At 32.1% G+C, this 22,791-nt stretch overlaps 1 protein-coding gene across 1 annotated transcript; it reads left to right on the top strand.

The window, feature by feature from the left end:
- Window positions 1-1,826: 1,826 nt before the first annotated feature.
- On the top strand, window positions 1,827-19,739 carry LOC147067048 (uncharacterized). Its single transcript, XM_085953664.1, has 11 exons — window positions 1,827-1,892; window positions 2,151-2,404; window positions 2,987-4,421; window positions 4,861-5,042; window positions 5,159-5,404; window positions 8,170-9,555; window positions 9,688-9,978; window positions 13,907-14,224; window positions 16,674-16,858; window positions 16,950-17,075; window positions 17,732-19,739. The coding sequence occupies exons 1-11, from the start codon at window positions 1,868-1,870 to the stop codon at window positions 18,000-18,002; spliced, it is 4,719 nt and encodes a 1,572-aa protein (XP_085809790.1). The 5' UTR covers window positions 1,827-1,867; the 3' UTR covers window positions 18,003-19,739.
- The last annotated feature ends 3,052 nt before the right edge of the window (window positions 19,740-22,791 follow it).

Genomic DNA, 22,791 nt, shown 5'->3' with positions numbered 1-22,791 from the left:
GTCTATACCTCGTCAGTGAATCATTGTCACAACAGGAATTTGGCATACCGAACACCAGGTGATAACAAACAGATATCTCAAGAACTTCAATGTCAAATTCGAATAATGAAAGGAGTTTTACCTACCAATAAAACTTTTATTATTCAAGTTGACTTTCAAGTCCAGGTAACTTCTACCTGATTCCTTGAGCCATATCATAATGACAAAGGAGTCCCAAACTCCCTACATAATTATAAAAGGGACGCGCGTTTATGACCAGTAAATACAAAGGGAGGAATGACCAACGACAAGAAAAAGGAAAATAAATTAGGGGTGGGAATTAATCGCACAATGCAATAATCAAACTTCACAAAAAAAAAATAACTTTAACATTTGGAAAGTAGTTTTCACATATTATATTAAATGATTTCACAAATAAATAGATGAAATCACATAAAATAGTTTGTTTTACAAAACAAAAATCATAAATCACTCATTTTAAATATAAATTCACTCAATTTTGACAACTGTAGACATTTGTAAAATTGTTTTCACCGATAAATAATATATCGCACAAAGAAAAGGTAGAAGTTCACAAATGTTAAACTAATAATTTTGGCAGCAATACAATTTATTAGAAGACAATCGCAAAAATGATGCTTAGGTGTCAATATAATTAATGTTTAACGCAGTAATATAAATATGTATATATTCGTGCTGCTATCGTTCATATATTATTTGATGTAAATCTACAACCTAATAACACCACCTAGGTATATCTTTTTCGGCTCATCGATATAATTTTGGTAAATGTGGCGCAGATGCCGTCATGAGATTGTATAAGTATCTTTTTTGAACTAAACCTAACCTAACCTATTCTAACGTAACCTAACCTAACCTACCCCAACCTAATATTACCTAATATAATCTTACTTTGTGATAATGAAGTATCAAATTCTATGAGCATTTCAAATTTTAAATTAGGAATTATTGGATCGAAAAACCTATGCGCCGACAGAAAAAGGTATTGATTTGTATACATGCAATAAACTGTTTTCGTAAAAAAAAATCATAAAAGCTCATGACGGCATCTGCGGCACAATTACCTAAGTTTTAAGTATCGTCACTTTTTAAATAGGTATTTATAGTATTATTTGAATCTGAAAGTAGGTACCTAATACATACTTACGTTTTGCCAAAATATGGTTTCAAATCATTAAACCTAATTTTCATAGTGTTTGTATTCTTTTACGATTAATTGGTTACAATAGTATATTGATACGTGAAGACTACTTTTTCCTTAGTGCAAATCGATCATTTGAGAGTTGTAGTTGATTTGTGAATATCATCCATTTCCGATGTGACGAACATCTTTTTAAATGTTGTCAGCGCTTTGTGAAAACAGTCTATTCAATTGTGCGAATATATATTCCCCATAAATTAGTAGAATATAACCTCACGCGAAGAAGGAAGAGCAAACCCTATCTTAAGGACTTCAAAGTCAACACGAATAATAAGAGTTTTATTGGTAGGTAAAACTCCTTTCATTTACAATGAGTGATGTATGATTTTTGTTTTGTGAAACAAACTATTTTATGTGATTTCATCTATTTATTTGTGAAATCATTTAATATATGTGAAAACTACTTTCCAAATGTTAAAGTTATTTTATTGTGAATTTTGATTATTGCAATGTGCGATTTTCCCACCCTTTCTATATCATATTATTATTGTCTTGTGCATTATTTCCAAAGACTAATTCTATATTATTGCTATGGCAACAACGTGTTAGGATTTACGTCGTTTTTATTTTTTTAAAGCTTGCCACACTAAAGTCATAGACAATTACTTAAGTCAAGATTACAAATCAAATGCGGGTGTATTTCATATGTCTAAAATGTCACTTAGCCTTGGTAATTACTTAATTTCACTCTCGCATTATTTTTATAATTGAATTAATTACATTATACTATTTACAACGATTGCATTTTTCACTATTTTAGACGACATTTGATATTTTATTACTTTTTTATGATTTTAACATTACGTACATAACCTCACATTCGGTTCAAAACACGGGCTCAGAGCATAAAAGTATATTATTTTAACGTAGCAGTAGGCACCCATGTAAAATTGATATGTATCGTTAATCATACCGCGTTCAATTTCAGAACTTAAGCGCCGGCTAGAAGTAGATGATCAACCGTTATCAAAACGCTTACGTTTGGCCGAAAATGTGCTATCATCGCCCTTTTTCCCGGCGGTGAACCGAGAAGAGACAATCATAGAGTGGATTTGCTCAAATTTAGAACTGCCTGACAGACAACAACATGGGCCCGCGGTGATTGTGTCGTTAAAGACGTGTTTAAGAAACTCACTGAATTTCAAGAAATTTACGCCTGCTGCCAAGTCGAACCTTATCAAGGTACCTTCCACCATCATATTTTGTTTTTATTTCTTCAATTCTGTCAACGAAAATGTTTTCCCTGTGCCAATTCATACCAATATCAACTACTTATCTCAGACTGCACCATTTGTGACAATATCGCTAATCCTCTTCATGTAAGTGTACAAATTGTGAATGTACAAAATCACTATGGTGTGTCTTGTAACGAATTCTGCTGTACTAAATCCAAACTATTCGTAACATTAGGACATGCATAAGTATAAGTTGTAATGCTTTATACTTTGAGTGAAGACATAGGTACATGTCATGTTTTTGTAATTTTACTAATATTATACTTCTATCAAATGAATGAAAAAATGTGACAAACTTTATGACTAGCTACCAATCCGGGCACAATGTGCTGAAAAATTACTCAGCGGGATTTTAAAATGGTCAGTCAGACTTCTATAAACTGCTTCACTAACCGTGTAAAAAATGGTTTCATAATGTTTTTAGAGTTGAATACCTATGTTTCAAACTGTGGCTTTTTGGAATCAGGTAGTTTTCCTCACTTTACTATATGGTATGAATTCATTTAAGGTTTCTTTTTTTTTATTTCAGATCCTGTCACATTTACTTGAACAAAATTCTAAGCCCTCGGCCGACAACCGTTCTGTGAAGTGTGCTGAAGAAAATGTTGATTTGGTCGAATGCTGTTTAATTTTGATTGAAAACTCTAGTTTGACTGCACACTTTCAACAGTTTATCATCATATACTTTACATTCGTGCAACTAATTTTGAAAAACATATTGTTCAATTCGTCGGAGTCAAATTGCAAGAATGCGGTATCACAAAAGAACACATTGAAATCATTTGAAAATGATCTTCACATTTATATTGTATTTTCAAGAAGGGCTCTCAATGATTTGCAAAATTTTACAAAGAGTTTCAGCAAGAAGGCGTTACTTGTGGGCGCATTCATCGAGACTCGTCTTTTAAATATTATCCTGGAGATGTCCAATTATCCCAAATTGACACTGAAGGCATTGAGTGCTTGTCAGTTTATCTTATTTCCGAGTGCGTCTCTCGCTGTTTTTAAAAGTTATCTGAGTACCATTTTGAATGGATCAAGTTTATCAGCATTAATCGAAGAGAAAGGAGAATCTCTTCGACCCGTTGTAAAAATTATAGATGTCCTACTGAAATATGATGATGAATTCGACAAAGACTGTTCATTTCTCAGCAATTATATAAAATTATTTATTTACTCTTGCGCATCCAACGATTCGTTAGCGTTCGTTTTTAATGTACTTCTAACGCAATGCCTTGGTATTAAACAGGAATATATTAAGGTAGCAGGTGACATTGCTAATATTGCCTTGGCTGAAAATATGTCCAAACATGTATACTTTCAGAACTTGAAGTATTTAACTGAATATAATGTCAATCTAAATTCAAAATATCCTTTAATCTCGAAAGAAGCCGGAGAATCTGAATCTACGAAAAGTTTTATAAAATATTTGCAAGAAGTCATTGTAAATATTCTGCAGGATGACACAACGGCTACTGCAGATTCGCTTCTCATAATAAATCAAGCGTTCAAATTAGATCCCGCCATCTTGGAAAGTAATCTAGATGAAATACTACCGGCAATAATGATTGAGAAGAAAGTTGGCACACATGCCGGTTTCAATGATTTCCATTCATTATATCAGTCTGTTATGATTACAAATCTTGATCTTCATTTTAAGTTGAGCAGAGGGACAGACTTTGTAGTGAAGGCTTTGCCGAAACTTAAAATACAATTAGAGTCCATGAACAGAGCGCAAGAAAAGCTAATTCAGAAACAGAAGAAGTTGTTGGAAAATGGTGAAGACACTTCCAAAGTGAACAATAAAATAATTCTTTCTGAAGATATTATTTCTGAAGAATTTTGTGACATATTTGGGAAACTTGGTGCAACATTGACGTCCGGACAAAATATAGACATATTCAAGAGTCTTATAAATTGTTTTTATGAGTATGGTATCTCACAACTTGACATTCAAGTGAATTGTAAGTTAATCTTTTTTTACCTAATGTGTATTAGACATGCAGGCCCAGAGAACTCAAAAATTATGGAAGTGTTTACCTTCTGGGTGTGGCTGTAAGAAGGTACAATTTTCGAGTGGGGAAATGTGGGATAAACTTAAACACGTGTTGGAGAATACAATATTTCCAATGGTTATGTCTGTACCATAATATGTATTAACGTTTGTCACTTAAAAAAAATGTTTATCTAATATTGTTAATATTTGAGGAGACTCAGCGGGCTTTGCATTTCTTGAGTTTTATAAACCAAAACTGAAAAGTCTTGGTCTATGGCAACTGGGTTTCGCATTTCTATCTTATTAATCTGTTCTGTGCGTGGGTCTTAAAATAATTTATATTTTTATTAACATCAATATGTACCTGAAATTCCATTGTGTGTTATTGTACCAATACCTTTTTTTAGCGCCGAGTGTCATAATACTACTTGAAATATTATCATCGTGGCTATCGTCATATATGGATCACAACAAAATGGCCGACCAGAATATTCCTGAAGCAATTGTCCGTGAATTTATAGATACTTTCGAAAATTTTGGTTCTGAACTTCTTTCTAAATTTGGAGCCGCTGTAATCGTGCTGCCTTACGTAAGCTCTTTCTGTACATTTAAAAATCACTAAATATCTGACATTTACAAATATTGGTCAAAAGTTCATTAGCTATCATGTATAATGTATTTTTTTTTGTCTCGATTTTCTTGCAGAATGATAGATTGCTGTATTCACTTCTTCATTTGTGCCACAGCTATGGCCAATTAAAGTTGCTTCTTCTGAGGTTTCAGCCTTACTATGAATTGCACAAGCATCTCAAAGGTGATGACAAAATTGATGTTCAAAATGACAGCGTTTATAATATTTCAATGCTTCATTCATACTTAAGCGGCAAACAATGGAAAAGTATTTTCAAATTGGTAACAAAGAATGTTAATGAAAAATGTTCTTCCATGATGGTAAGTTGGTTTTTGTAATTTTTAAGCTTAGTACAGACCTACATACATCTACCTATATACGAATGTACACTGTTTCTTCTTCTTCACCAGGACTTCATGACAGGAGAATATCGTCAGTGTTTTGTAAAAAGGGCGAATTAACCAAAATGCTATTTTACAGGAGAAGGATTTTTAACTTTTGATATTTATTTATTAATTATCTGTGGATGATTATAAATGTCTAACAAGTTTATAATAAAGCTTAGAAAGAATACTGTCTTTATAATATAATATTTTAAAAGGCCTCATATGCAGCGGCGGCTGGTCTAATATCATACAAGTGCACTGCACTGCTTGCATTGCTATGAAACATCGTTCAACATCGTAAATCATATTTTTTCTTCATAGGTTTTTAATATTATCGCTCACTTATTGTAATGCAAACCATAAACCGATGTGCCCATATTGTCAATAGGCGATAATACAGTCACTATGCACCGTATACGTCATCCTCACTGAAATCATTTGCGCCCGGGCAATATATTTAGTTTACTTAAAATTAACCCAAAGCTTAGTATGAACTAAAGCCATTAAAAAACAACTTAAACCTTGCTAATAGTTTTCGCCATGCGTAAGTTCCAGAATATCATGCGCCGACCGGGTAAAATGACATCATATTGGTCTGAGTTGAGAGCAATTACAGATTTGAATTATGGTTTGTTATTATAGACGCCGTAGCTTACTGTTTACGGTCAAATTATGTTTAGTATCATATTCAGCAATCTCGTATGTAAAATGCACCTTGCTAATAGTTTTCGCCATGCGTAAATTCCAGAATATCATGCGCCGACCGGGTAAAACGACATCATATTGGTCTGAGTAGAGAGCAATTACAGATTTGAATTATGGTTTGTTATTATAGACGCCGTAGCTTACTGTTTACGGTCAAATTATGTTTAGTATCATATTCAACAATCTCGTATGTAAAATGCCTGTAAAACTAAAAACAATAGAATTCATTATTTTATAAATTTAAAATCGGTAAGAAATACAATGTCGGTAAGATATTTTGATTTATGTGTACTCCAATTTAAATCAGTGAAGATAAAAATTATTTTGCTACCTACCGCATTTCTGGAAAATTAATATTTCATTATCCTGTGTATTGACTAAATGCGAAATGATGTCGGTTATTTATAATATAGAAAATTATTAATTCATGAATTCTAGTGATGAGCTAATAAATCTTAATACTATTTCACAAAGTGCAGTTTCATAATAATCATTCACACAGTGTACAAATTGAAATTGAAATAGAATAAGATGGCTTCCGTTAAAAGTAAGAGGTATTTATCTACTATAAGAGATACAATCGTTTCTTAAAACTAATCCAATAAAGATTTAAGTAACTCGCATCATGTTTTATTAAAAATATAAATATACAGGTAATTTCCCAAATGTCAATAACCTTTTGTCAAATCAAAAACAACGTTGAATTGATTTCATTTTTGCACCCTCAAAAATTACAATCCAAAAAATCACCGGCCGCCACTGCTCATATGTCACATTCACTTTTTATTCGTAACACTAAGTGGATATTCGCCTTACTATTATTGTTTTTAAATACTTTCAGTTTTTAAACAACAAAACTAGTGAGGTACATATTGTTTTTTTATTAAAATCTCGATCGCCAAAATGGTTGATTCGCCTTCGCTTTTTACAAAACACCGATGAATGTAAATATTTTCATTAACGCATGCATAACTAGGCAGAAGCATATTATAGATGAGTGGGAAATAGTGTTTTTTTTTTTTTTTTTTTATAAATATTCATTGTTCGTTATTTGTTTCATCGAAACCTCACTACTGAGGATCGTGATTAAAATGTTTGGCCATCGAGCAACCTTCTCCATTCCTTTCGACAATTAGCGGCACGCAGGGTCCGGGTCCTGCTTAGAAGTCCTAAAATTTTTTTTTTATGTTATGTCAAGGTTAAAAAACATTGCAAATAGACTGACAAACAAGCAAAAAATGTGGACATGTTTGCAAAAAAAGGTTTACTCGGAGTTTTGAATGTTTACTGGAAGTAGTGACTCGTAGTCTCATGGAGTGTTGTTTTGTGTGAATTTTTGTAACTTTAACTGTCCAAGGTACATTTCATTCGATAGAAACATTTTCAGGTGTGTTGAGTTTAAAATAAATGTTTGGTTTAGGTAGGGTTTACTTGATTTTTAAAAACTAACTAAAACCGTCTGTAAATTGTAGTCTTAGTTCAATAAAAATAATTTCATATGACTAACAAAGTTTAATGTGCACTATTTATGGTGGATCTTAACAGCCTATCTCCACCCTTCGCTACTGATGTATACTCAAGAGATAATACATAGTCCCAATTGAAATATGTACATGTAGAATTAAAGATTTACGTAAAATTAATTATTTTGGAGATCTACTCACAAACCGGATGACATAAAACCAACTTGTTTTACCATAAATAACTTTGGGAAAATACTTAATAATATATCACAGGTTAGCCTTTGATAGCAGCGGCATTTATGAATCAGCATGCAATCGTTCTTCAATATTAAGGTTATCAAAGGTATTGACGTAAACGATCATTCTTTGATGTAATGGCGATTTCAAAATATTTCATCACACAAATAAATAAGCTTAAAATGTATGATTTCTTTGCTGGCAGGTGTACGTAGTTCTGTACCATCTATAGCTATACAGTGTACATGTATACTGCATTTCCTTATTTTAATTATGTATTTGCTTTGTTTTTAGAATTGTCTTATATTGCAAAAGTTGACAACTTTTGACGTTTTCAATATAAGGCCCGAATCGGTTGAAATAAAAGAGAATACAAGACGACATACATTTGAAAACTTGGACGGCCTCTGGCTATCGCTGATGACCACAGATTACAACACTCATATTCTGTTTTCTAATTTAAATGCGTCAGAAATAAAAATGGCTTCCTCAAAAATTGTTTCAAAGATTTTGGATGACACGGACACTGCTGATAATGCGCAGTCGATTAATGTATTAAAAATGGATAGTGTCAAAAACAATCAGAACTTGCTGTCTGCAATTTTGATCGAGTCAAATCGAAGCTTTTGGCGGTCATACGACAAACCAAAGGTGCTAAAAAAATATAAATCAATATTTGAAGCATCAGATATTGAAAACTTTGATTTAAAAGTGTTTTTCAATGAAAATATTGATGATGTAAACGGATACTGTGACACTTTGATTGACTGTCATATTTTAAAAAGTTCAAATGGTATTGAAAGGATTATGAGATTATTAGATTTACTTCATGAAATACCTATTCAATACTTAAAGGAAAATTATCAAATAGCAACCATTTTCTCAATATTTTTAATGAAATTGGCAGCGCATAGAAATGAAAATGAAGAATACGCAATCATATTTGATGAGATTGAATCAAAATGTGACAGAATAATTTTGAGAATATTTGAACTTTCATATAAAGCACCGAATCTTATGCATGTTTTCCCACCTAATTTCCTTTTTCAAATTGGAAAAAAAAATCTATTTGAGTTGACAACATATTCAGGAGGAAAATATAACATAGCATTTAAAACACTGAGGTTAATTTTCGATAGAACTGTTACGAAAGAAAATGTGAAGAGCTTAAAATATGTTGTCAAATATTTATTAGATTCTTGTGCGTCCGTGGAAGCTGTTGAGCCCACCAATCATGAAAAACTGCTGAATGTCCATTTCCAGACATTGTCAGTCTTGCTTATATATTTAGCAAATCTGAAAAAGGGAAACTTATCCAGTGACATAAAAGCACCTGTCATAAAAAATCAGAAAAAAGCCATCGAGGCAGTTCAGGGTATTTTTAATTCTATCGAATGGGAATCTTTTGATAAAAAAACCCTCGAGACATGTGGCAACATTAATACAAATGATGATACGAACATGGATGTGGATGAAATGCCGAGTACTTCTTTGGGAAATAACATCACATTTACAAATAATGAAAATAAAATAGAAAGACTTGTAAAGAATGACACGACATTAGCAATTTTAAATTTGCTAGAATCTTTTGCAATAGTTCTGAATGTAGATTCTGATTTAAATTGCGAAGAAGCGGATTCACAAAATTCAAAAGGAATTGGATTTTTTACGGATATTGCTGTAAGTATTTATTGAAACAAGTATTTAATTTATTCATAAAAATTAGTCAAAACATAAGAGTTCTTATGCATACAACATTTTATTTTTGTCAAGAATTTTGATATCATCATTAATGGTGTCTTCATCTTACAGCTTGCTGCAATATCAGACCAAGATGTGTGCTCTCAGCACGCAAAAGGCGCTTGTTGTCTATTGAGTGTTGCTTTAAAATACCATACACACTCCAAAGATCAAAAAGAATTCCACATGAAGGCGTGGAAGGCGACATTGGATTTTATCGAAAACGACACCCGAAGGTCAGGGAGTGAGTGGATGGAAATCTCCAGTTCGAATCAAGAGAACATAAAACTTATTTTTGAACTCTGCGAACCTAAGTTTATAAGTCAAGTTATGACCAAGCAGTTTTTGAATTTTACAACACAAGTTAGTATTTTTTTCCAGTTTTGTCCTAATTTTTAGTTTACTATATTTTCAGATAGTAATTAATTGATTATATTTTACGAGTTCAGGAAGAATTATAAATTTATTAAGAAAAAAATCAATATCGACGTTGGAAAGGAAAAGGGGCGTAAGCCTCAGTTTTTGCAAAGTGGGTTTTATTTGTTATTAGCAAAGTATTCAACTCAATACATGGTATGCCCAAAGGATTTAAGCTGCAAATGACTAATTATTATCAAAATTTAGCTTTTAGTTTTTGGAAATGAAGGGGGTGTGAATTTTACGTCCAGGAAAAGGGGCTTAAACCACATCAATGACATTATAAGTCGTTCAAGCAATCTTTTGTGGTAAGGAAAAGAGCGGTAAGCAACTTAATCCGTAAATGTATGAGAATAATGGCAGTTTTACTAAACGCTGACGACCGTCCTGGTCAGGTATGAACCATAGATGAAGATTAAGCCACCTACTAGTCTCGCCCGCTCGTTTGACAGTCAACACGTATTTCGACACTCTCCATTAAAATTCATTTAAAGTATACTAATCAAGTGAAAGTGGCAATAGAAAGAAGTTAAAATATTCTTAAAATTTGTGGTGTTAACATGGATGGAATAAACAACACAAAGAAAAATAGTAAGTCCTTAAAATTACGCCTTGGAATTTTTATGCCGCACAAGTGAAGCGTCATCGTTAATTCTCTGTAAATTGTTATAAAACATTGTGTCACAACTTATATTGTGTCTTAATCATTGGTTAATGATCTCTTGTTCTTATTAGATGATAAAATTAATAAAATATTTGCTATATTTACTACAAACACCACCGTGCGGTTTATAGGTTATGTGACGTGCCAAAAACAATACTAAACTGAACTGGGTCCTAAGTACGCTTATATCTACGATTAAAATCATTGTAATGGACAAAAATTATAATTATGCACCGTATTATTTATAGTAATAACATAAATCTCGAGAAAAATGCGTTTTGTTTTAATTTGTTGTCAGGAGCCACTGATGGAAGTGACAAGTGATTGTCAAGAACCAAATACATCCGCAAATATTGGTTATTTGTTATAATTATTGTAAATAACTAAGTTGAATCTATCTTATACTTATGTCTATCTATATATAATAAAATATTTGCTATATTTACTATTATTATTATTACTATTATGTAATGATTATGTGGCATTTATGATTTAACAAAATACTTTTTTTCTGAAAATAATAAATTATGATTGTTTTAATTTTAACCTTAACCTTTCTAACGCGGCAACTGACTTTAGTCAGCCTATACGCGCGAGTCATCCGCGCGTCAGCTGACTAAAGTCATTTCGATTTTCGTTTGCCTAGTACTCCTTTCGGCCAGGCGCGAATAATTCGAACATTGATTTAATTTATTCAGAAATCATCCTTCTCTTGACATCTGTCAATGGATAGCCTAAACTTTTGTTCTATCTAATTTAAATAAATATTTTTCGGGAGCGTGTCTTGAATAAAAAAATATCAGTCATCGGGCCAATTCAAATTTGCCGCGTATATAGTGTCTTATCGCTTCTTAGTGCATGTGCGTCGAAGACATTTGACTGACGTGTTTGTAACGATACGAGTTTGCGATATAATAAGTTATATTGTTTTTTAATGATTGAAAAACTATTTGGTGCGTAAACTGTTAAATAGAATATTCGAAATTTACATTGATCAAAGTGAATTTACAAAATATTTTTACAAAAGGAATGCTTTTGGAGATTGCATTCATTCGCCTATCTGCTATTATATTATCCGCGAGTAAATAGTTTCGGAAAATAATTTGAACAAGGTGTCATTTAAATATACCTAGGAGTCCGCGATTCAATATGTCTCTTTGTTTATCATTGATTAACATTTTTAAATACTATTTTCTGGTTATAGAATTAGGTGAAACAGACAAAAATTATTTATTTACCCTAGTTATCAGCCATTTATAAAGAAAAGACACGAACAATCAGATGCCCGTTCCCGCATAAATGCGGAAATTGTCGTATTACGCTACACCAGGTCCCGCGCTACTGAATTTTTATACACTGCGCGGCAAATCATCGTCTGCTGGTGTGAGACAGACACTTGAGAATTATTTTTTTCGTAACACTATTCAAAAGGGTTTGATTCATGACTACTATTTTTTTTTATGGAGAATTCTTCTTATATTTATAGTCGAAAATAACTCGAGTTACTTACTATCATGTCATTATAATAAAATAAGAGATTACCTATTCTAGTACCAGTGGGTCTATTCTATACTTATCGACCGCTAAAGTGATAAAGTAATAAATATTATCATACTTAGGGTAGGTTTGTATCAAAATGTTAGCACTTATTGTAACAATTACACGAAGTTGGTTTTTATTGTTGCAATAAGTGCTATATTTTAACAGCACCTATCTTGCTGCTGTTGAAATATCGCACTTATTGCAACAATAAAAACCAACTTCGTGTAATTGTTACAATAAGTGCTAATATTTTGATACAAACCTACCCTAAGTTTGATACTATTTATCACTTTAGTGTTCGATAAGTATAGAATAGACCCACAGGTTATTGAAGTAATATAATAAAAAAAAAAACAAATGAACTTGAAAATAAAATTGTGGTGACTATAAAGCATTTAGAAGTGCAAAAAGTGTTTGAAATTTAATATTTTACGAATTGTAATAGCCTAATAGGTATTCGAAAAATAAACCGTTTTGTTATAAACTATGTGTCATTCGATTCCATTCAGTTCGGGGTCAATGGTAGGTACAAACCAGGCACTGGTGGTAAGTACATTACTCTCAAATAGCCAGTAGTTCTCAAGGATGATTTATTTATACTCGACCTGCAGTGCTGCAATGTGTATGGGAGTTCAAATAAAAGTTACACAGTTTGAGATGTCCTGGATGCTATAAAAATGAGCTATTTATGACTGATATTTTTTTAACACACTCAACAAAAATGCTCATAAAAGTCATAAACCATATTATTATTCATTATGTGTATGACATATTTGTCGAAATCGTAGCCGTAGACTATAATACTGAACTGTTCTTACACTTGTTAATCTGTCATCGACGCATTAGTCCAGCACCATTTCGTAAGTGTCATGGCGCCGCTCGAGTAAGCCGGCATTTTTTCAATGAAGAAATCTTGTTCGTGATTTCTTATCAGTTTTAGGCGACGAATGTTTATTTTTAGAGTCACATAAAATATTAGGTTCAGTCATAATCATTTTTGAACTTGACTCCGATTTTTTACTACTCTATTTGTGTATGTTTGACTGACATTTATTACGATTTATTGATGCTTGAAATAACAACGCGCACTGTTGTACTAAGTCGGGATTCGTAACGCTTAGAAAGGGTTAATATAATTAAACCATGGGAAATGAAAAAATATTAAATAAACACCTAATGAAACACTATAAAGAAATACATTCCCAAGAATTTAATTTAAAATAAGTGAGAAAAAAGGCTATTTGCTGCGCAAGTCCACTGTATTTTATGAATACGACATTTGAAATTGGTAAGGAAAAAGGATGTTACCATCATTTTTCAATAACTTACGTAATTAATGTCAGATTGGGAAAATAATACACCAAATTATTAATCATTATGCACTTCAAGTCTGTGTATATTTTTTATTTTGATTTTGACAGGAAATCATTGAAAAAAGGTTTTTTGCTCCTGTAAAATTTGTTTTGTGTGGATTACGCCCTTTTTCCTTTTTACAGTCGATATGTAATATCAATTGCAATATGCCTCTCTCTGACAGATGTTTATTCGGACTCGTGTGTAAATAATTATTGTGGAATGTGGACTTTGTTCACTACATTGTCTTGCAGAATGAATGAGTGTATATTGGCTTTGTGTTGATGGTAATGTATATTATTATTATAATTGCAGCTAAAACCGAATGTAACCTCGACACAGATGACAAGAAAGTTATGGTCATGTTTCCTTAACACTAATTTCAAAGTTGCCGTGAAAAATGAAGCTCGCTCCAATTTGGTGAAGCAAATGTGTTGGCATTTCTTCTTCTGGCTGCGGAACAATTCCAGTGCGGCCGCGCAAGATGCTGGAGATTCGCAAGGAGCTGACGCAGACGAAGGTTTTGTCGATGGGAAATCGGAGAAAAGGGAGGCCATTGCGTTGACAACTAAAAATGTGGAAATCGCCAAAATTTATTTTGAAGTTATGACCGAATTTGTTTGCACTAAAAAGGTGACTAACTAAAATTGGATTATGTATTTAAGAAAATATATTTATTTTTATAATGCTAAGAAGTTGTTATATCAGTCAAGATTATGTAAAATGAATTAATAAGTTATGTAGAGAAAGGACAGATTCTTTTGGTATTGCAGCTGCGTTAAATCACTTTGGAACGGTTTTAGTTTCATTTGAAAGTAACGATACTAACACCTAAATGAGTAGCCTGCACTGCCACAAGAGTCTGACACACCATTCTACCTGCTTATCTTGCTCATTTCAATTTCTAATCTGCTAATAGCACTTTGACAATTTCCATAAAATGATGAATATAACAATCTAAAATAAACCAGCTACTGGAATGGAAGTGACAATTAATATTTCGTCACCGTTTTAGCAAAACCATCTATGTGTCACTTTTATCAAAAATGACTTTTAAATACCAAGTCATTCCTTATTTTTTTCTCTATAGGCCAGTAAAATGATCTATGTGTTGGGTAAACTCGCTCCGAAGTTATTTCAAAAAATAAAAAACAGCTATGTGTAAGGTTCAAAAACCACTATGTGTATATTATAGTAACATATATGTAGATGGTATTTTGATATCGAGAGTGTAATGTTTTTTTACAGTTTGGCTACACATACTTTGTTTCTATGTTATATGCTATGCATTATGGTCTTGCACGACGGTTTGAAAGATGCTTTCTCAAAAAGAGAGACAGGAAATATTCAATAATTTCTGGAAGATGCCTACATGGTCAATAGGGTATAGGCGAGAATTAATTTAAAAGTTGGATAAACAACTACAAACGTCTCGATGACAGTGGCCAATTGAAAGCAACAATGACAGGTAATAAGAATCTGACTGAAGATAAATAATTGGTAGTGCAACCAAAAATCAAAACGGAGAGATTTGTGGAAAAATGTTACATTATGGTTGGATCTAATTCCAAAGTTCCCAGCCATTATTGCAGAGAAAATACCTCCAGGGTGTATGTGGAATCGTGTTTCCGATCCAAAATACAAATGCATGATGAATATAAAAAATGGTCTCTGGAAAATGGTCATAAAGCAGCAGAATATACTCCAGTATATTTACTACCAAAAAATCAGTATCCACCAACCACGTAAAGATCAGTGTGCCATCACTGCCATCTGCTGTAGTTATAAAATGAAGAATGTTTCAGAAATGGAATACAATAGCCACATTATTAAAAAAAAAAAAAAGATGCTAGAAGACCAAAAATGAAATGAAGGAGAGTACCAGAACGTGGACGGTTAGTAATCACAATGGATCTCCAAAGTGTGCTGCTATGTCCAAAACACAGGCACAAATGTATTATAAACAAAAGCTGCAACTACACAATTTCACCATATACATTCTTCATAATGTATCTTCTAATGAATTTGTCTCATCTCATCGAAAGCAGGACAATACAATGAAATAATTCTAATATCGGATGGGTGTGGATATCAAAACCGAAATAAATTATTCGCTACTGCTCTAAGTTATATCTCTAGAGAGAGAAAACATCGAGATTCAACAGCTTTTTCTGGAAAAAGGTCACACCATGATAGAGGCCGATAGTGCACATGCCACCTAAGAAAAGTATTTTAAGCCTCCAATATATTCACCATCTGATTATATAGCACGTATGCGGCTAGCAAGACCAACACAACCTTATAAAATTAATGTCATTGATTTTAATTTTTAAGAATCATGGATAAGATTAAATCTGGATTAAGTTCAATCAGACCAGGAAAACGAATCGGAGATCCTGTTGTATATGATATTAAAATGTTACAGTATCTACCAGATGGAACAATCTTTTACAAACTCAACTTTATCAGTGCAACCGTTTGACTGCCTTTGTAATATGTATAATGAATCATTGCCAATATCGCAGTCGAAATACATACATCTTCAGGAATTAAAAAGTGTAATAGAGAAAGATCACCACTATTTCTACGATAACCTAGCATTTAAACCTGCTAATAGAAAGTAAACGAACTTATAAATATAATATCATCTCACTATTGCATTAATAATTAATAAAATGATATTGCAATTTATCACTAACGCACTATGTATATTTCAACTATTATTTATGTAACAGTTTTTCATGAATTTATTATTATTCACATTTTGATGAATAAATTAAACTATGTGTATTTACAAAACGGTCAAAACAACTTATGTGACATCACAAACTGTATTTTTATTATTTTTGTATTAAAAATAAAAGATTTTTGTAAACAAAATAATCATGTTAGACCATTTTCTGATTATAATAAAGCATTCTTCATAATTTTAATGTTTAAATGTAACATTATTTTTTTATTCAGTTTTATCCTTCTCCTGCACAATTTGAGAAAGTGCACATAGATGGTTTTGCTAAAACGGTGACGATTTGTAAAGTTGTATTGTATGTAATGTTATTCTTTACAATTAATACTCTTTCAGATGGTCTTGTCTCATTCAATAATCGACATTCTGCTGCAAATGCCTGTGATAGTCAACTTTGATGTGCAAACGAGTCAAAGTTATGGAAATCAAGAGTCGCTGCGTATATTTTGCACCACATTTGAGAAATGCACCCTCCTGATCAATTCTATACTACTACACCGATCAGAATTGTTACAAGACAGGTATGCATTTAGGAATAATATCACCCATAAAACGTCAGATGCAATAATTGATTTTTTTCATTAATGTGACATTGGTGTTTTATTTTTCCAGATGGCCATGCTTCATGCAAGTTTACAGAAAATTGATCAAAAACCTTAGCATTAGGTCAAACCTGGAGAAAGTTACAAATAAAAATGAGATAGAGAAATTAGTTTCTCTCGCTATTAATATTGAAAAGTAAGAATATTTTGTTATTATTATCAATTAATATTGCCAACCAAGAAATAAATTTTCCAAGAATAATTGTATTAATTTTAGATCAGTACTATATTTATCTCAATCATTTTTGACCAGCAACAAACTACATTATCCAATCTCACTCACGCAAGTCACAATAAAATTAAAACATTACAAATCACCCTTACCTCTGTACAGAGAAAGTGAAAGTTATACACAGATGTGTAGCAGGCACATTAAAATGAAACAGCAATAATTGTATACCTACCAGCGCCTTTATCCCAATGCACCCACCGCGAGTGGAATGTATTGTGTGTGGATTATCAAATTGTCACCATGGTTACATTTAGGTTACTATCGGTTCTAGACGCAGGTACAATGTCAGTATTATGTCATTTTGGAAATTAAATATTTCCAGTTCATATTGTCAAACTTTAGGGTTTTGCTTGGACAAGATTTGCAATAATTGATTCAGCCATTTCTGACAATCTTTGGACCATATAAGTTAAGATTTAAAAAATAATTATTTCTACTATTTGTTTTTGTTTTTCAATATCTTGTAGGAAGCGCCGCAAATAGATCTGCAGACAATGTCGGGATGGGAACAGACTTTAATTCGCACAAAATAGTGCTTAATTTTTTTTCTTTGATTACAGACTTACACAGACTATGGTGATGAAACAGAGGCAAGATCTTGCAAGAATAGCATCCTACTTGGTTACTGATATTGTGGGAAATTTCCAAAAGACCCCTATTTGTCCGCCTGTCAAATTCCACTTGCAAAACTGCGCTTATTCCTTACTCCAATTACTTGATACACATGCTATCGGCTTCATAATGAGAAATATGACCGACTCGAGTAGAATTATGTTCCAGCGTCTCTATGACAACTATAACAAGTATTATAAATATACTGGAAAGTTCTAAGTTTACTTTTTTGTTTGTAAATAATATAAGTAATATGAATGTGAGTGTCAAATTGATTATTTCAATTTTGTCTATAAATTCATCATTGATAATAATATTATTATGTATGTAGAAGTTTGTCCCTCACAATTAGGTATATTGGGGGTACTAAAATGCTATCACCATTGCAATCATCCAATGGTAATAGTATTGTATGTATATATATACTATATTAATTTTTCACTTAATTTTTTTGTATATATTTATGGACTATTTTGGCTCCGAGTTCTGTATGTAGATATTGTCTGGTATGCAACTATGTAGTAAAGTTGGCAGTGGAGGGCGGGGAATTACAACATATGTGTAAAGGTCCTTTAAGACGTCAGTTTCGTTGTCCGTGCAGTCGAGGTTTTCATTTTGGTCTGTTCAGTTTTGAAACGGCGGTATATTTAGACGACCAGTCTCAGTTGACAGTTCAGTTGGGAAACGGCGATGTATTTTTTATCCACTAAAAATGAATATTATTTTTATAATAACTTTCTAAACATATTGGTTGGTATAATATAGTACCTATGTTTGAAAAAATAATAATATTTCAATCGAAATTAGAAAAGTAGTATGAAAAATACGGTAGCATAGAATTTACATGTCAATTTAACTGGCAACTCTAAAAATGGATACGATAACTGATAGAAAATCAATCCTGTCTCGTGACAGTTCAGTTGGGAAACGGCGATGTATTTTTTATCCACTAAAAATGAATATTATTTTTATAATAACTTTCTAAACATATTGGTTGGTATAATATAGTACCTATGTTTGAAAAAATAATAATATTTCAATCGAAATTAGAAAAGTAGTATGAAAAATACGGTAGCATAGAATTTACATGTCAATTTAACTGGCAACTCTAAAAATGGATACGATAACTGATAGAAAATCAATCCTGTCTCGTGACAGTTCAGTTGGGAAACGGCGATGTATTTTTTATCCACTAAAAATGAATATTATTTTTATAATAACTTTCTAAACATATTGGTTGGTATAATATAGTACCTATGTTTGAAAAAATAATAATATTTCAATCGAAATTAGAAAAGTAGTATGAAAAATACGGTAGCATAGAATTTACATGTCAATTTAACTGGCAACTCTAAAAATGGATACGATAACTGATAGAAAATCAATCCTGTCTCGTCTCTGTTTCGATTTCAGTCGGCCGCTTCAGTTTTGCATTTACAACTGACAACTCGACTGAAACGGAGACTGATCAAACAGCAAAACTGATTGTTTAAAAGCACCTTTAGCCGAGGTATGTAGCGTGTCAGCCAGAGTATAGGCACCATACTGTAATTTTTTATAATTGTTTATACTTATCATTGAAGCCATGATTGAAATACTGCAAAAGTGATCCTGAACATTTATCGCAGATGTGATGTTGAATGTAGGTTTATATTATAATGGTGTAAGGATGAACCACAAAAATTATTTTGTTCAAGAAATATGATCTGAATATTCAGAAACATCCTTTTATATCTTTGTATCTAATTTCTTACAAAGTTTCATATAATTAATTATTAGCTTATAGTTTCACAAGATTCGTCTTATGTATATAGAAAGTAATAATATTGCCATTTCAAACTGTTTAATTATCTATTTGTTTTTATGTTACGATAATTAAGTAATCCATGTAACATGTAAAGGACCACAATAATTTTGTTAAATTATGACGCAAATAAAATTATCTAAAGCTATTGATATTATTGTTTTCATTTACCTATAACGTTTATTTAAAAAGTTGAAAAACACTACCGTAAATGGAACTGTTCAAAGTTGCCACTATGCAGTTGCTTTGTAAGACTCAAGTATTTGTGCAAATCTTCGACATCAGACCAAAACCTTACGAATATGTCACTGTTTTAGTAATTGTAGTATAACCGTATTTTCATGTGTCTCACAAATTTCTTTGTTCATGTCTGCTTCTAATCCAATGTCAACCTTTTTTTTCTTCGGGCCAAATACATATATTTGTAAAGTAACGCGGGCCGCATCACTACTGATGTGACGAAAAAAATCCTGAAACCCCCCCTTTTTTACAAAACATTTTTGAGATTTTAAAAATTATGCGTGTTTTTTAAATTAATCGTGTGCAATAGCAACATTCTTATACCAGATCTGATGTGGACCATAATGACGATCCTCTTCGGGTGTCGAAAAAGTCGAAACGAATATCAAGATATACGAAATTCCTGATAATAAATGTGTTGAGTATCGCTGTTCTAATCTATAGCATATTACCTATGGACACCACACAGCGCTTCCAAAAATCTATATTCCTTGCCAGTCTTCATTATGCCAGCATCCCATAGTTTCTTAGTATGTATACACCCTGTGGATAGTATTTAGCGGCATTCCAAGGCGACAAAATCTAGGTGGTTTTAAACAACGGGAGTCTTGAGGTATCTATAGCATGTGGAATGGCCATGGATGTATGTGGATCTGGGGTCATATGAAAGAAAAAGTATCGATACATAATATCAGCAAAGTACCAATGCCCAAATGTTGATATTATTTCAAATATAAAAGATACAGGATTTTTTGACATAATAACCATGGTATGATACTAAATTTATGTAGCTAATCATGTGGGATTGCTATTTCAAATTTGAGGCGTGAAACATTAATTAGGTACAAAAAATGTTGAAAATAGCATTAGTCTGATCTCACCCCATTTCACGGTAAAATATATTTATTTCATTATACGTTTTAAAAAGTTTGTGTTGCGGGAGTTGGATGTTTTTGACACATTGACTCAAAATGGCTGTCAAATTATTACTTCAAAACTGTATTTATTGATTAATATAATATTATATTTATTGGCGAACAACACACATTTTTGATATCCCTAATCGCATCTTCAAATTAGATGTAACGAGAGACTACATCTACTGGAAACATTTGTTTTAAAAGCACAGTATACGGTTACTCTAGTAATTGTAATATGCCTTGACTTGGTTTGTTACTATTAACCCTTTCCACGCGGGCGGTACACCTGTTGTACACACACTAATTAATTGGCCATTCGATATAATTAGCATGTTATTTAAATGCGGTAATTAAATAGTAATTGAATTCTCCGCGCTCAACAAGTTAAGTAGCACTGTCAGTAAAGTTTTGAACATTCAGACATTCCACATTGAATTGAATGTTATCTAGTCATTCCTATTTGTTTAGCAAGTTTTTGCAAAATGTCATCTCCTATGATTAAGAAATAGAAATCTAGATCAGTACAGATATCTTTATATTTCACATTCTGTTAGTTTTCTTTGCGTTGATGTTCAGGCTGGTGCATGATGAATTGTTACGCAGCCTGTCAACTGTCTCTTGAATATTCTTGATAGAGTTGTAGCATAGGACAGCGTTATTGGTGTACTTACTCTAGGTTGTATTGCTTTACTGTCGGGGTGTCAGCTATACCTTAAATTTCATTTCAATTTCACATATCATTGCTATGATTAAAAAAAGCAGTGTTTTTATCAATTTTATTATTCAACAGTTTAATAACTTGTTATTTAAAACAAATTTACTCTTTTGGAGATCGTTAGGTACATTGTTTCTGACCTGTTTTATATTTTAATTTTAGTGTTGCTATCAGGTTTTTTAGTTCTATCGAATGATAGATGTATATTCAATAGTTTTACCATGAAATAAGACATGGCCAGAGGAAAATCAAGCAGGAGAAAACGATGCAATAGGTTTGATTAAAATACAGTCGAGAATAGAAACCGTAACAATGATCATATTATTCCTGTTTATGGTTAAATTATTCCACTGTAAAAAAATCATATTTTTTAATAAAAAGGAATATTTTCTTTTGATCATGTCCGATACTAATAAGACCATATTATGGACCTCCACAGAGTGGAGGTTTGTATTAACAGATTTTTGTTTTTTTTTATGAGAAATTTTGGCCTCTTCCTCAACCTATTAGGTCCAATTACTCCAAACACAAATTGAAAAAAAATATGTATATTTATCAGACCCAGGATTCGAATCTGAGCTAAAAAGGAATACAGCTCCTGTATTATTGATAATTATAAAAATAAAAACTAAGCTTATTATACGGACAGCAAAATTTATGTGAAGAGATCACGCCCGCAGTAAGGGCCCATCAGCTGGTTGGACCGACTCGAGTAACTCTTCCCTCTCGGAGCACATTATTTGACATCACATAATATTATTAAGAACAGTTTACTCAGGGCTGGATTTATTATAATAAGGCTAAAGGGGTAAGGTAAATAGCTGAATTGGTAAGGTTGCTTCGAAGCCAAAAAAATTAAGCCAAACAGCATTATATGAAAAATATGACGATTATTAAAATAATTACATTTTAATAAGTTAGGTTTTAGTACCCGCAGTACCCCTAGGGCCCTTCCAAGTATGTATACGGCCCTGAGTATACTGTTATCGTTGGTAGGTAAACCAGTATACAGTGGAGTGGCACCATAAGCGATTTGTGGGTGTTCAGAATTTTATCGTTTGCTGTAATATCTGTTTCACTGCTCGCAAAAAATAGAACTCCAAGCCACTTTTACCATGCCCTTGGTGCTACTTTATATGAATGCTATACCACATTATGGCAGCAGATTTGAAATTGGAAAATTCATATGATTTAAATAATATTCAATATTCCTTGACAAAGAGTAAAACTAACATTTTAGACGAGATTTATCATTAAATTTATGTACTTATGAATACTGTTATGAACTAGAGAAATTCATATAACATAATATATAGGGTAAATCGTATT

Source organism: Rhyacophila brunnea, unplaced genomic scaffold (assembly GCF_057557595.1).
Source record: "Rhyacophila brunnea isolate RB1 unplaced genomic scaffold, BYU_Rbru_1.0 scaffold_4, whole genome shotgun sequence".
NCBI lineage: Eukaryota > Metazoa > Arthropoda > Insecta > Trichoptera > Rhyacophilidae > Rhyacophila > Rhyacophila brunnea.
Note: the sequence above shows the minus strand (reverse complement) of the source record. Positions and strands in the feature narration are given on the sequence as shown.

What these genes read in the sequence shown, in the direction of transcription:
- LOC147067048 (XM_085953664.1), top strand. Translation starts at nt 1,868, where the DNA reads ATGTCTAAAATGTCACTTAGCCTTG. An exon ending in CCAAGTCGAACCTTATCAAG is followed by an intron (nt 2,405 to 2,986) that starts GTACCTTCCACC and finishes TTTTTATTTCAG; the next exon opens with ATCCTGTCACATTTACTTGA. An exon ending in AATTTGTTTGCACTAAAAAG is followed by an intron (nt 14,225 to 16,673) that starts GTGACTAACTAA and finishes ATACTCTTTCAG; the next exon opens with ATGGTCTTGTCTCATTCAAT.